At 38.9% G+C, this 15,013-nt stretch overlaps 1 protein-coding gene across 1 annotated transcript; it reads right to left on the minus strand.

The window, feature by feature from the left end:
* Nucleotides 1–1,490: 1,490 nt before the first annotated feature.
* Nucleotides 1,491–14,771, minus strand: LOC129876942 (thioredoxin-like protein Clot). Its single transcript, XM_055952421.1, has 2 exons — nucleotides 14,477–14,771; nucleotides 1,491–2,037 (listed from the first exon to the last, which is right to left on the minus strand). Exons 1-2 carry the CDS (start codon nucleotides 14,619–14,621, stop codon nucleotides 1,790–1,792), a joined length of 393 nt encoding a protein of 130 aa, XP_055808396.1. The 5' UTR covers nucleotides 14,622–14,771; the 3' UTR covers nucleotides 1,491–1,789.
* Nucleotides 14,772–15,013: the final 242 nt, after the last annotated feature.

Below are 15,013 nucleotides of genomic sequence, written 5' to 3' on the forward strand. Positions count from 1 at the left end.
ATACAACAACTGAGCTTCCCGGAGCCACGACACTCAAACGTCATCTCGTGGCTCAAAAACAAGCAAAATGGCAAAAAAATATATAAAAATGCGAGGAAGGTGATTGGAGGAAACTTACCTTAATAAAAGATTCTATTTTCTGATCTCAAAAATCTTCCTTAAGGGTCCAACACCATCCCAACTCCCTAACTTTAAGAAAATGCATCAAAATAAGCTTAGGTCATAGGAATCGATTTTCAACTTTAACCTTTGAGATTCTAAGCAAAGTAAGTGTAGAACCTTACCTCAAAGTAGCTCAAGCATGTACTGTACTTAACAACCAGCTTACACACGAAATTGCTTCAACCACCATGAAAAATGATAAGAAATAGCACAAGACAAAGCTTGCAACGAGGAAAACATTTCTCTGAACTTCAGCCAAGAAAAAATCAAGCTAGAAGGGGTTTTTTTCTTACCTCAAAGGTCTTGGAACCCTCTTCAATGGTTGCTAGACGATTTCCTTTGAGAAAATGTAAAAATGATCCTTTTTAACTTAAAAGGCAACTTTTAAAGTCGTCCAAACCCGATTCGGATCCATGACCCAATTTGTCCGAATATGCTGCGGTAAAATGGTCATAACTCCTTATTCCGATGTCGAATTGATAAACCGCTTTGTACATTGAAAACTAGACTCACAGACCTTTGATTTGATATATAGTAGATCCACTAACTCTACATATATTGGGAGATATGCCCCTCCCAAGTCAGTACATAAATAAGATCATATCAAAACTTTCTTTTAATAACTCCATCACATAAGATTTTTGTTTCAAGGTACCCCTTGGCTTTTAACTTCCCTCTAGGAATTTCAATTGACATTACAAAGTTATTACTTGGTATAACCACCAAATTTTCATTATCCTCCCATTATCTCAATGATTATCTCAATGACGGTTGACGTAAATTACGATAAATTGACTAGTCTAACATAAGCTTGTTATTTCAAATGTTACAAAGTTATGGGGCGTTACAGTTGTTGTCCCGGAGATTCAATCTCGGGGCGCACAATCACTACAAGAGCCCAAGGGGCACTACGAAGTACGACCAACTGCTCCAAACAAACATATATGTTTTTTGGGATTCTTTCAAAACATATAAAAAAATTAAGGTTAACGGGGGCACGTGGGCTCCTCTTCCCCCTTCTCTTCAATAGGGTAGATTTATCTTGTTCACAGGGATCCGCCCTGATAAGTCGTGTGAGATGGATATACTCAAGTAGCTCAAAGGGGACAAACTCAAGATCCGCCCTGATAAGTTGTTGTGACATGGATAAATTCAAGTGGCCCAAAGAGGACAAACTCAAAATGCTTTCGCCAAAACCTTGGTGTGATCAAGTGATTCTAATACCTTCATGTTGTCAATTTCCCTTGGAATACAACAATCAGATTATTCTTGGAGAAATTTAATGATCTCAATCCAAAAAAGACTTGTAAGACTCATAAAGATCTTGATACTGAACACTGGACTTCAATTGCAAGGAGAAGAAGAGCAACAACACCAACACAACTTAATTCTTGGACAATAAACGTCAAAAATATAAATAATACTCATGAAATACATTTTTCCAAAATAACATTAAAAGGTAAACGAATTTATCACCGAGAAAGCAAGAGTAAAACAAGAAGCACTAGTTTTTGCCGCTACCACTAGCACTGGAGTCATCATATTCACGGCCAATCACGCTCGACATATTTTATTAAGACACTCTCATAATCTAAAGTATCCCCTTGAAGTAATGGGACACTTAATTTTAATTCAGAAGGGAACCAATTTTGTGATCAATGTGTGCTTCATGGTCTTCAAGTCGACCTTTGATTGCATCATTTTCCCACCGGATGAAGGTTGGAACCCCTTTGAGTTTGAACCTCCCATCTACTCGCCATGGGTGCTGTGGAGTCCTCCAAGTCGGTCTGTCCCCGACATAAGCCCTCAGCAGTGCTATATTATCAGATGATGCTTCCAGTTTCTTGTATATCACAGGTTCAGCTCTTACACAATCTAAAACAAACAGAAAAACAAAGTCATATAGAATCACTTTATTACACATATCGTAATTGAGCTATCGGTTGATTCATTCACCTGCAGTGAAAACTGGATGCCGATCCAACATAATACAATATCTGAATATCATTCAAAACAATTTGCACAAAACCCTTCCCTCCCACCAAGACGACACAATTGACTTGATGCTAAACAAATGTATGCAAAAAAATGTCACAACTCTGGCTTGCAAAGCTAATCAAGTGTTATGCTAGACTGATTTAGGGGAACAACTTCAGATCTCCAGTAAGAGGGGTCTAAAACAACTTCGCAAAAGCAAGCACTCCATTTTTAAGATTCAGTTTGCTAAAATGGTCTAAGATTCAAGCCTCAAACCAGAAATAATAGCACAATCGTGCTTGTGCTCCTGTTTACTTGTTCACTTAACTAATAACTGCTACATGTTCAAAATGAAACAATGATGTAAAGAATATTTTTCAAGACAATTAAATAAGTAAAATATGAGATAAAGGTCTAAGAAAGTAAAAGTGTGTATCTAGAGGAGAGGCCAATATAGTGTTAATACTACGAAGTCGAAGGCAATTGTAGGTTCAGACTTTTAGAGGAGAATAACGAAGTTCGTCTAGGGTAAACATAGATGGCTGCACACTACTTGATGTTGATAATGATACTAATTCCCTGAAATTGATTCTTCCCTCAGTCCGACATGGAAACTCTGAGTTAACCAAGAACAGATTTTTTAACGATCTTGCTTTACTTTATATAATTGACTGAAACACCCTGGTGTTTGAGTCTCTTCAAATAGTTAATGGTCCATTGGAAGGGGAATAAAAGAATGTTACATGAACTATGACCAGACTTTTAAAAACGAATTAAGTGTAAGAATGTTACATGAACTATAGGACCATAATTCTGCAATTGAACAAGAAAAAGACATTTAGATAATAAAACAGGCAGCCAAATGCGGATAAGAAGAATCAGTCATGCTCCAAGGCAATAGGTTATTATACTAAAGACAGGAAATTGCAGAACAAAAGGGTAGAGCTTGAATCTAATAGCAGCCATCACATTGTAAGCAGATGCAGAAAGAAAGATACCTTATTAATTTAATACAGATACAATGGCAAAATGTCAGAATTCCCAGATATAAAAATAGAGGCCTCACCATTCTCAAAAAAGAGTTCATTCATAAAAAAAAAAGAAAAAAAATGGAGGCACCAGATGAAGTAGACTATTGTTAAAAGAAACAGATACAAGTGAAACACATTAAGATGTATACCACTTCAACGAAAAGGAACAAAATGATGCAGGAACGACGGAACATTGGCATTCATATTTTGACAATGCCTTCATCCCAAGGAAAATTTCACAAGTTCCAATAAAAAATGAGACACATTTTTCTCCCTGCCCCACATCACTGTGCCAGTGAAAAGTTCTGAAGTAGATTCAACGAGAGTCAGTCAGAAATGAAAGCTGACCATATGTCTTCCTTGATCCTAAATTCCTGATCAAAGTTAAGAGCATGAAGATATGCAGAGGTTTGCTACATGCCTCTCCTCAAGGATCCAACGACACCAAAAACAGCTATTGTTAGAGGAATGCTCTCTAGCTGAATATCTCTGATGGTGTTTACAGTCAAAAAGTTTCTATCTGACATCAAATAAACCAGAACGAAAAAAAATATTCTTCCTAAAGCAAATAGATGATAGATATTAGCTACTGTTATGAATGGGCTTGGACCAGTATTGGAAAACCAGCCCAGCACTGGATTAAGTGGCTATGCCTAGAATCCGGGTTGATAAATAGTGAACTGTGAGAGCAAAATCGGTTTATGCGAATTATGTTGCAATTTTGCAAAGGCTGTTATCCCCTCATCCCCCTTCTATGTTCTAGTATTCATCTCCTTCTCTAGTATCCCTAGCTATTTTATTTTCACAACTTCCATTGCAATTCTGTCATTCAAGTATCAGTTATTTACTAATTACTAGCTATTGTAATTGAGTCAGTTCCTATCAATACAAATCGGGAGTTTGGTTACTGTTACATCGTTGTTTATTACATTGGTGCTTTCATTGATTTGGACTCCATGGATCTATACTCTTCTACCATTATCCATCATCACCTCAACGTCATCCAGGATTTGCTAATGGTACTGATGGACAATAATGCTCGTATACTCGGACACAATGTTCAGGGAAGCGTGAAGCAGAAAAAAAGCGACAAGGCTGCGCTTCACGCTTTAAGCGAAGCACTCACTTCATTGAAGTGAAGCGTAAGTTAAATGGAAAAAAGACCAAAATAAATAAAGACAATATATATGAGAAAAATTTCAAATTAAAAACTCTAGATGCATGAAAATTCTAGAGGAGAAGCAGACCAGTAGTCAAACTAAACTGGGTCTCTTGAAATAAAAGGTCACAGCTTTTCCCCCCCTTTAATCGACCTTTTAGACTTAAAACAAACTAAGGTGACGCTTCAGTGCTTCAGCCTTCAAAGTGACCACTTCTCTTCACCTTCATCACTTCTAGTCTGTGAAGCATGACTGGCTCGCATCGCATCGCTTCATCGCTTTAAGCGATGAAACGCTCGCTTTCCTGAACACCTGGTGGATGCAAATCTGTTCAGTGTAAAACCTGGTAGATGCCTCCAAGTTCATCAATTGCAACTTGGGACATTTGTACACACTCTCTTACTTGTGAAGAACACATTTCAGATTTGGGATCCAGGACTTTGTTCTGAGTTCAAGTGCCACTGTATTTTCTGTGTTGCCTCAATGGAGTAAATGTGCTCTGCTGCATCTAGACTCCATGTTTGGTGTAGTTGGCAATTTGTTTCCAGTTACCATAAAGTTTAAGCTTCACATTTCCATTCAGAGTAAGCTCTTTGACAAGCCGCGAAAGTACAAAAGTATGTTGCAAGTGGTTACCTGAGTCAATTTGTGCCTTGGAAATACATTAGGCTAACAGATTTGCAAGTAGTTTGATACTGTACAGGTTCTATGGTCTTCCTTTGATGGGGTAGAGCTGGGTTGTCCTCCTTCCTACATGTGCTTATTGTTTATTATAAAGGCCTTCAAATTCAAGATGTTGCAGATGCTTCAAATGTATGCATACTCTCAAGGCGTGATGCTCTAGTAACCTATACAACCGATGTACCTACTGCGGTGTTCGGTACTACCATAGGTAGCGACATCCCAGTGCTTGATCTAGCCGAATCATCGACAAACATCATTCTTGCTGGTTTCCTCCAACAAATACAAAAAGCCAGACAATAATTTGGTTTATTTCAGATTGTAAACCATGGAATATCTAAGCTAATGCATGATGTGATGAAATTATTTGAGTTGTTTATCATTTTTTTAATCAAGTAAATGTGTTTCATTCATAAACATGGCCAAATTGACCGAATATACAAAGGGTATACCAACAGGTAAAGAATCTACAAGATATGATTCTCTACAAACTCTGGACAATCATCTATACAACAAGGAACTTTCTGTTAATGCCAAAAGAAAATAAGAGAGTGGAGACTTCTCCTCAACTGAGAGAAACTCGACTCTACACCTTCAAAAGCTCTCTCGTTTCTCTCTCTCCAAACTGCCCAAATTAAAGCAAGTGGAACCACATTCCAAGCCATTCGTCTTTTTCTCTTTCTCCCGCTCTTCCAACTTAACATTAAATCTTTCACAGATTTTGGCATTGCTAATGAAGTGCCAAACCACCTAAACATATCCCACCATAACGTCATTGGTTGACCCGCAATGTAGTAGAAGATGATTCACGTCCTAACGCGCCTTACACATTTAAGGCCAACAGATGCAAGCATCCTTCTGCTTTCAAAGATTTTTCGCTGTTAAAACTTGGTGCTGGAGACAAAGCTCCTGAGACAGATGGATACACCATGGCCTTCTATGCCCACTGCTGGGAGGTCATTGGGGAGGAGGTAATTGGTGCAGTAAAAAATTTCCATGACGGGTGCTTTTTTTGAGAAAAGTTTCAACTCCACCTATGTGGCTTTGATCCCCAAAAAGATGGGTGCAAAGAAACTTACAGATTGTAGACCAATTAGCTTAATCGGTAGTGTGTATAAGATAATATCCAAGGTGCTACCTGAGAGGCTAGACAACTTGCTAGTGGACACACAACTACTTGCTTTCATTAAAGGTAGACAAATAATGGATGCTATCCTGATGGTCAATGAATGTGTGGATTCAAGGGTTAGAAGTTATGTGCCAGGCATCCTATGCGAACTGGACATTCAGAAAGCATATGACCACCTCAAATGGAACTTTTCGCTAGAGACCCTTTCCAAAACAGGCTTTGGTCGAACCAGTGTTTTGGATGGAAAAAGGCGATAAAAGGCGACAAGGGTCTGCCTCGCCTCGCGGCGAGGCGCTCGCCTTTTTGAATTGAGGCGTCAATTCATTCCAAAATATTAAAATATTTAATCGCATATATAAATATCAAAAATCTCAAAAGCAATAACATATATTAGCAAATATTCCAATTTCCTTCTTTTTGCTAGAATCAAACGCCATTGAAATCACTATCTATGGACAAATTAATACTATATTAATTAGTATAAAACTAAATTGAGTAGGGAAGAAATAAATATAGAAGGATTATAAAAAAATTTTAAAAATATAGGAAGATCAAAACAAAGCATCAAAAAGACTCTAAAATAGAGCATTTTAAAAAACATTGTTGTACGCTGCTCACTGCATCTGAAAGAAGAAGAAGAGAAGAAGAAGAAGAAAAAAAGAAACTGCCTCCTCGAAGAAGAGGAGAAAGAAGAAAGAAGAACTGAAGAAGAAAGAAAAAGCTTATATGCTAATTGCCTGCAAGTGCTAATGGGAGAAGGGGTCGCGAGTTGGAGAAGAGAGTTGCGAGCTGCAACTGGAGAGAAAAAAGGCAGTATAGATCGCGGAAAACCCAAAACTCCTAATAAACCCTAATATTTTTTTAAAATCATTGAATCAGGGCTTTTTTTAAAAGAAAAATCAAAAAGGCGACACCTATAGCGCCTCGCCTCACCACTCGCATGTTGCCATTTTTGCGCCTCAGCTCGCCTTTTTGAATCTCGCCTCGCCTGGGCTATAATAGGCGATAGGGCATCGCCTTGCCTCGCCATTCACCAAAGGCGCAAAGGCGAGCGCCTTTGAGAACACTAGGTCGAAGATGGTTAAGATGGATAAAGTTCTGTATCAATACTATGAAGGTTTATGTTCTCATCAATGGTTTTCCAACAGGGTTCTTCTCATCACAGAGAGGCCTAAGACAAGGGGACCCCTTGTCTCCTTATTCATTATTACAATGGAGGGAATCAATGAAATGTTGTAAATTGCCCAAGAGTTTCAAACAGAGTGGGACTTGACATGGAGATTACACACTTACAGTATGCTGATGACACTATGATCTTTTGTGATGCCAATAGAAACTAGCTGATGATACTCAGAGTAATATTTGTGCTTTTTGAAGCCACCTCAGGCCTACATATAAACTGGAAAAAGAGATTCCTATACCCAGTCGACGAGGTCAACAATCTAACCTCACTGGCTAGAACACTTGGGGGGAGAATTGGTGAGCTACCAACAGTATATTTGGGGATGCCACTGGAAGAAAAAGTAAGTCTTTAGGAATTTGGAATGAGGTGGTTGAGAAGTGTGAAAGAAGACTGGTGAACTACAAAGGTCATATCTATCTATAGGGGGAATACTTACACTCATTAATAGTGTCTTGGTTTCCATGCCTACCTACATGATGTCCATTTTTCCTATTCCAGATGGGGTTGTGGACAGACCTCATTCAATCAAAAGGAACTTCCTCTGGGAAGGAAACAGTGAAACAAAAAAATTCCACTTGGTTAAATAGGATGCACTGATTGGAAGCACACAAAAAGGAGGTCCGGGGGTAAGGAATCTGAAGACTCAAAACGAAAGTCTTATGATCAAATGGCTATGGAGATTCGCTTCTAGTGAGCATGCACTATGAAAAGAACTGATCAAGCAGAGGTATGAAATGGAGGGCCATTGGACTACTAAAATGCCTGCGAAGTGCTAACTGGGGAAGGGGTCGCGAGTTGGAGAAGAGAGTCGCGAGCTGCAACTGGAGAGCAAAAAGGCAGTCTAGATCGCGGAAAACCCAAAACTCCAAATAAACCCTAATATTTTTTAAAAATTATTAAATCAGGGCATTTTTTAAAGAAATTCAAAAAGGCGACACCTATAGCGCCTTGCCTCACCACTCGCATGTTGCCATTTTTGCGCCTCAGCTCGCCTTTTTGAATCTCGCCTCGCCTTGGCTGTAATAGGCGATAGGGCATCGCCTCGCCTCGCCATTCGCTAAAGGCGCAAAGGCAAGCGCCTTTGAGAACACTGGGTCGAAGATGGATAAAGTTCTATATCAATACTGTGAAGTTTTATGTTCTCATCAATGGTTTTCCAACAGGGTTCTTCTCATCACAGAGAGGCCTAAGACAAGGGGACCCCTTGTCTCCCTTCTTATTCATTATTGCGAGGGAGGTAATCAATGAAATGTTGTAAATTGCCTAAGAGAACCAAGGGCTAAGAGGGTTCAGAGTTTCAAACAAAGTGGGACTTGACATGGAGATCACACACTTACAGTATGCTGATGACACTATGATCTTTTGTGATGCCAATAGAAAGTAGCTGATGATACTCAGAGTAATATTTGTGCTATTTGAAGCCATCTCAGGCCTACATATAAACTGGAAAAAGAGCTTCCTATACCCTGTCGATGAGGTCAACAATCTAACCTCACTGGCTAGAACACTTGGGGGGGAGAATTGGGGAGCTACCAACATTATATTTGGGGATGCCACTGGGAGAAAAAGTATATTTGGGGATGCCACTGGAAGAAAAAGTCTTTAGGAATTTGGAATGAGGTGGTTGAGAAGTGTGAAAGAAGACTGGTGAACTACAAAGGTCATATCTATCTATAGGGGGATTACTTACACTCATTAATAGTGTCTTGGTTTCCATGCCTACCTACATGATGTCCATTTTTCCTATTCCAGATGGGGTTGTGGACAGACCTAATTCAATCAAAAGGAACTTCCTCTGCCAAGGAAACAATGAAACAAAAAATTCCACTTGGTTAAGTGGGATGCACTGATTGAAAGCACACAAAAAGGAGGTCTAGGGGTAAGGAATCTGAAGACTCAAAACGAAAGTCTTATGATAAAATGGCTATGGAGATTCGCTTCTAGTGAGCATGCACTATGAAAAGAAATGATCAAGCAGAAGTATGAAATGGAGGGCCATTGGACTACTTAAATGCCTGCGAAGTGCTAACTGGAGAAGGGGTTGCCAGTTGGAGAAGAGAGTCGCGAGCTGCAACTGGAGAGAAAAAAGGAAGTCTAGATCGTGGAAAACCCAAAACTCCAAATAAACCCTAATACTTTTTAAAAATTATTAAATCAGGCTTTTTTAAGAAAAATCAAAAAGGCGACACCTATAGCGCCTCGCCTCACCACTAGCATGTTTTCATTTTTGCGCCTTACCTCGCCTTTTTGAATCTCGCCTCGCCTTGGCTGTAATAGGCGATAGGGCATCGCCTTGCCTCGCCTTGCCTCGTCATTCGCCAAAGGCGAGCACCTTTGAGAACACTGGGTCGAAAATGGTTAAGATGGATAAAGTTCTGTATCAGTACTGTAAAGTTTTATGTTCTCATCAATGGTTTTCCAATAGGGTTCTTCTCATCATAGAGAGGCCTAAGACAAGGGGACCCCTTGTCTCCCTTCTTATTCATTATTGCGAGGGAGATAATCAATGAAATGTTGTAAATTGCCCAAGAGAACCAAAGGCTAAGAGGGTTCAGAGTTTCAAACAGAGTGGGACTTGACATGGAGATCACACACTTACAGTATGCTGATGACACTTTGATCTTTTGTGATGCCAATAGAAACTAGTTGATGATACTCAGAGTAATATTTGTGCTTTTTGAAGCCACCTCAGGCCTACATATAAACTGGAAAAAGAGATTCCTATACCCAGTCGACGAGGTCAACAATCTAACCTCACTGGCTAGAACACTTGGGGGGGGGGGAGAATTGGGGAGCTACCAACAGTATATTTGGGGATGCCACTGGAAGAAAAAGTAAGTCTTTAGGAATTTGGAATGAGGTGGTTGAGAAGTGTGAAAGAAGACTGGTGAACTACAAAGGTCATATCTATCTATAAGGGGGAATACTTACACTCATTAATAGTGTCTTGATTTCCATGCCTACCTACATGATGTCCATTTTTCCTATTCCAGATGGGGTTGTGGACAGACCTGATTCAATCAGAAGGAACTTCCTCTAGGAAGAAAACAGTGAAACAAAAAAATTTCACTTGGTTAAGTGCGATGCACTAATTGAAAGCACACAAAAAGGAGGTCCGGGGGTAAGGAATCTGAAGACTCAAAACGAAAGTCTTATGATAAAATGGCTATGGAGATTCACTTCTAGTGAGTAGGCACTATGAAAAGAACTGATCAAGCAGAAATATGAAATGGAGGGCCATTACTACTAAAATGCCTGTGAAGTGCTAACTGGACAAGGGGTCGCGAGTTGGAGAAGAGAGTCGCGAGCTGCAACTGGAGAGAAAAAAGGCAGTATAGATCGCGGAAAACCCAAAACTCCAAATAAACCCTAATATTTGTTAAAAATTATTAAATCATGGCTTTTTTAAAGAAAAATCAAAAAGGCGACAACTATAGACCCTCGCCTCACCACTCGCATGTTGCCATTTTTGCGCCTCAGCTCGCCTTTTTGAATCTTGCCTCGCTTGGGCTGTTATAGGCGATAGGGCAACGCCTCGCCTCGCCATTCGCTAAAGGCGCAAAGGCGAGCGCCTTTGAGAACACTGGGTCGAAGATGGATAAAGTTCTATATCAATACTGTGAAGTTTTATGTTCTCATCAATGGTTTTCCAACAGGGTTCTTCTCATCACAGAGAGGCCTAAGACAAGGGGACCCCTTGTCTCCCTTCTTATTCATTATTGCGAGGGAGGTAATCAATGAAATGTTGTAAATTGCCCAAGAGAACCACATGCTAAGAGGGTTCAGAGTTTCAAACAGAGTGGGACTTGACATGGAGATCACACACTTACAGTATGCTGATGACACTATGATCTTTTGTGATGCCAATAGAAACTAGTTGATGATACTCAGAGTAATATTTGTGCTTTTTGAAGCCACCTCAGGCCTACATATAAACTGGAAAAAGAGATTCCTATACCCAGTCGACGAGGTCAACAATCTAACCTCACTGGCTAGAACACTTGGGGGGAGAATTGGTGAGCTACCAACAGTATATTTGGGGATGCCACTGGAAGAAAAAGTAAGTCTTTAGGAATTTGGAATGAGGTGGTTGAGAAGTGTGAAAGAAGACTGGTGAACTACAAAGGTCATATCTATCTATAGGGGGAATACTTACACTCATTAATAGTGTCTTGGTTTCCATGCCTACCTACATGATGTCCATTTTTCCTATTTCAGATGGGGTTGTGGACAGACAAGGAAACGGTGAAACAAAAAAATTCCACTTGGTTAAGTGGGATGCACTGATTGGAAGCACACAAATAGGAGGTCTGGGGTTAAGGAATTTGAAGACTTAAAACGAAAGTCTTATGATGAAATGGCTATGGAGATTCGCTTCTAGTGAGCAGGCACTATGAAAAGAACTGATCAAGCAGAAGTATGAAATGGAGGGCCATTGGACTACTAAAATGGTCATTAGCACTTATGGAACTAGCCTCTGGAGGGCTATCAGAAACCTTAGGCAAAAACTAAAAGAAAATTGCAGCATTAGAAAAGGAAATGGCATGAAGGTCTCTTTCTGGGAGGGCAATTGGTTGGAACAAGGCTCCTTAAAAGCTCTTTTTCCAGACATCTTCATTCTGAACCAACAACAAAGGCACACTATGGCTGAAGTATGGTCAAATCAAGGATGGAATCTGAGTTTTAGAAGGCCCCTAAATGACTGGGAGATCCAAAGACTAGTAGAGTTCTTGAGAATTCTAGACCAATTCAAAAGTTCAAACTTTTCCCCTATCAGTAGTTGGTTGGCCATGGAGACTTATCTGAAAAGTTAAAATACTTCTTAAAGTATCATGCTTCACTTAGCTACTAGCTAAGCAGGCTGTTTTGACTCAAGAAAATCTCATGAAAAAGGGTATTCAATTAAATCCTAGGTTTTTCTGTGTGAAGAGGCTAAAACAGGGAACACCTATTCCTTCATTGCAGGATCACTAATATTTTGTGGAGTATCTTCACCAATCTGAAGGGCCAATGTTGGGTGATGCCAAGAAATATTAATCAGACCCTGAAGATATGGAGTAGTTTTGCTGATATGTATGGCCATAAAGAAAGATGGAAGATCATTCCCACCTATGTTTGGTGGTCTATGTAGAAAGAGAGTCATCTCAGATGCTTTCAAAACAAGAGTAACAACATCCAGAAGATGAAGATGAATTGTTTAGTTTTGTTTCATTTTTGGTGTAAACAGGAGTATATGGAAGATCTAGAATCAGTAATGAATGCTTTAGGCACCTTGTAATTTTTGCTTTTAAGATTGAAGATCTTCCTCATACTCTCCTATATTTGCAATTAGTAAACCTGTAACATGTTGTGGCAGGCTGATTTTTTGGAATAGAATACAAGTTGTTACCTTCTAAAAAATATTACCCTTCTCGTAGCTAGCCAAGTGAGGACTTGGCCTAAATAATCCAGTTGAGTACCATTTGCATCACAAAAAACCAAGGTGTCATCTGCGAACAATAAGTGAGGCACAGATATTGTCCCTACACCCCCAACTGCCGCAGAAAAATATTTGCCAATGAGGACCAATGAGGAGGTTAACATTTGCTCTACGGCTTCAAATAAGAGTCATGACGTGTGTGGAGGTAGAATTCTCTACTACACTAACAAAGAGAAGACTCAAGCAGTGCACCAAGTTGGTAGCAAATGGCATCGTGGTCAACCCTTATTGATTCCAAAAGTTGGAACCCACTACCATAATGTATACATTCCTGTTCAAGCTTGATCATGAGATGCCGTACCTCTTTCTTGTTTGTACTGATTGGGAAGATATGAAATGCTTGGATGAGTTTCGCATGCCACAAAAAGATAGTTTCAACTTAACCAAGCTCATGCTGATGTGGAGGCTAGCTGCAGGAATGCTTTCCTTGGCTCTCTTATATCGAAGTCATGTTAATATGCAGGGCAGGTAAGATGACACTCAAGTTAATAAATTTGTTACCGTCACTAAAGGCCACAATGACCAAGGTTTTGATTGCTCCATAGCAGGTGTACTAGTGCACACATTTTTTCAAATCATAAAGCATGTCTTGATATTGAGGTAATCAGTAGGAGGCCCCGAGCATCACTGTTCTTGACTCGAACCTTGAGGACAAGGTTCTAATTAGGGACAGAGGTATTGTAATGAATGGGCCTAGACCAGAATTGGCAAAGCATCCCAACACCAGATTAAGTGGCTATGCCTGGAATCGGAGATGGTAACTAGCGAACTGTGAGAGAAAAATAGGTTTATGTGAATTATGTTGCAATTTGCAAAGTCTGTTATCCCCTCATCCCCTTCTATGTTCTAGTATCTCATCTCCTTCTCTAGTATCCCCAGCTACGTTATTTTCACTACTTCAATAATATTTTTTTCATTCAAGTGTCAGTTTGATTACTAGCTATTGTAATTGAGTCAGTTTCTATCAATACAAATTGGGAATTTGGTTACTGTTACATTGTTGTTTGTTTCGGCTACCCAAACCAAACAGTAGAGAAAAACTCAAACTAATTCTACAGTAGGCCCAACCATCATGATTAGAACATACAATACCACAAGCTGAGAAAGATGGTAGAGGTCATGGTAGACTATGATTATCATTAGACAATACAACATATTTGAAAAACAATTATTCAGAATTTAACCACTTCGCATTATATCAACAAAAAAATAAAATAAAAAATAAGCCACTGGCGAAAATTCTACCATAAAATTGATATACTGAAAATAATATCATCAAGATTAGGATTCTCTAGCTTATATGACTCTGTTGAGTTGAACTTCAATAAGTAAAATGGATTTACAGTATCTTGAAAAATAAACTAACCCCACAACACACAAAAAGGTTTAACACATATGTGAATATCGCAAATAAAGTATTAACGAACAAAAAGAGTTAAATAGTAGTAATAACATCTCTAGAAATGTTTTACTTGGCAGAATACATTCCTAAACATAATCAAATTTATGGTCCAGGATTAAAAGCTAGTTTTTGAAACCAATTTCAGTTCCTCGTATATCAAAATCGAAGTATCAAGAGCACCACCAACAAAGTCGAATGCACGCAGCAAAATTGAAGCAGAAAGAATTAGCATTATATATAGAATTTATCTGTCCAGGTGGTTCAAAAATTACCAGGGCACCAACTAAGGTTGGTAGAAGGGTCTATATCAGCCAGGAATAGGATGAAATTAGCTTTGTTTATGGGCGACTCTGCTCTAAACTTTTCGAAAACTCCATCAAAAGTTGCTATGGTTGCGTCCAACACCTTCAACGGCATTCTTACTGCTGCAATTCGATTTCAGTTACCCCTAGTTCTGGTAGGCTTAAGGATTAGGTTGAATTTATTCCCAAGAAAGAAAAAGAAAACGTATATTTTCTCTCCTATATAATTGCCCTTTCTTCCATTTTTCCTATTAGTTCACTGTACGTGTCTTCCACCTGTTTCTCACATTAATTAATAAACTACATACTCTATACAAGAAAAATAAAATTATTAAAATATAATAATTGACTCTAAAATAAATTTATACATATCAATTTAAATGATATAGCAATTAGTGTTTAATCAAACTTTTTAAAAGTATTTCTAACAGATTGTTTGATCAAACTTCTAAAATCAATTTATTTTTAAAAATGTAAAAAAAATGTTTTTAGAAGAATCTACTTTTT

Source organism: Solanum dulcamara, chromosome 12 (assembly GCF_947179165.1).
Source record: "Solanum dulcamara chromosome 12, daSolDulc1.2, whole genome shotgun sequence".
NCBI classification, from domain to species: domain Eukaryota; kingdom Viridiplantae; phylum Streptophyta; class Magnoliopsida; order Solanales; family Solanaceae; genus Solanum; species Solanum dulcamara.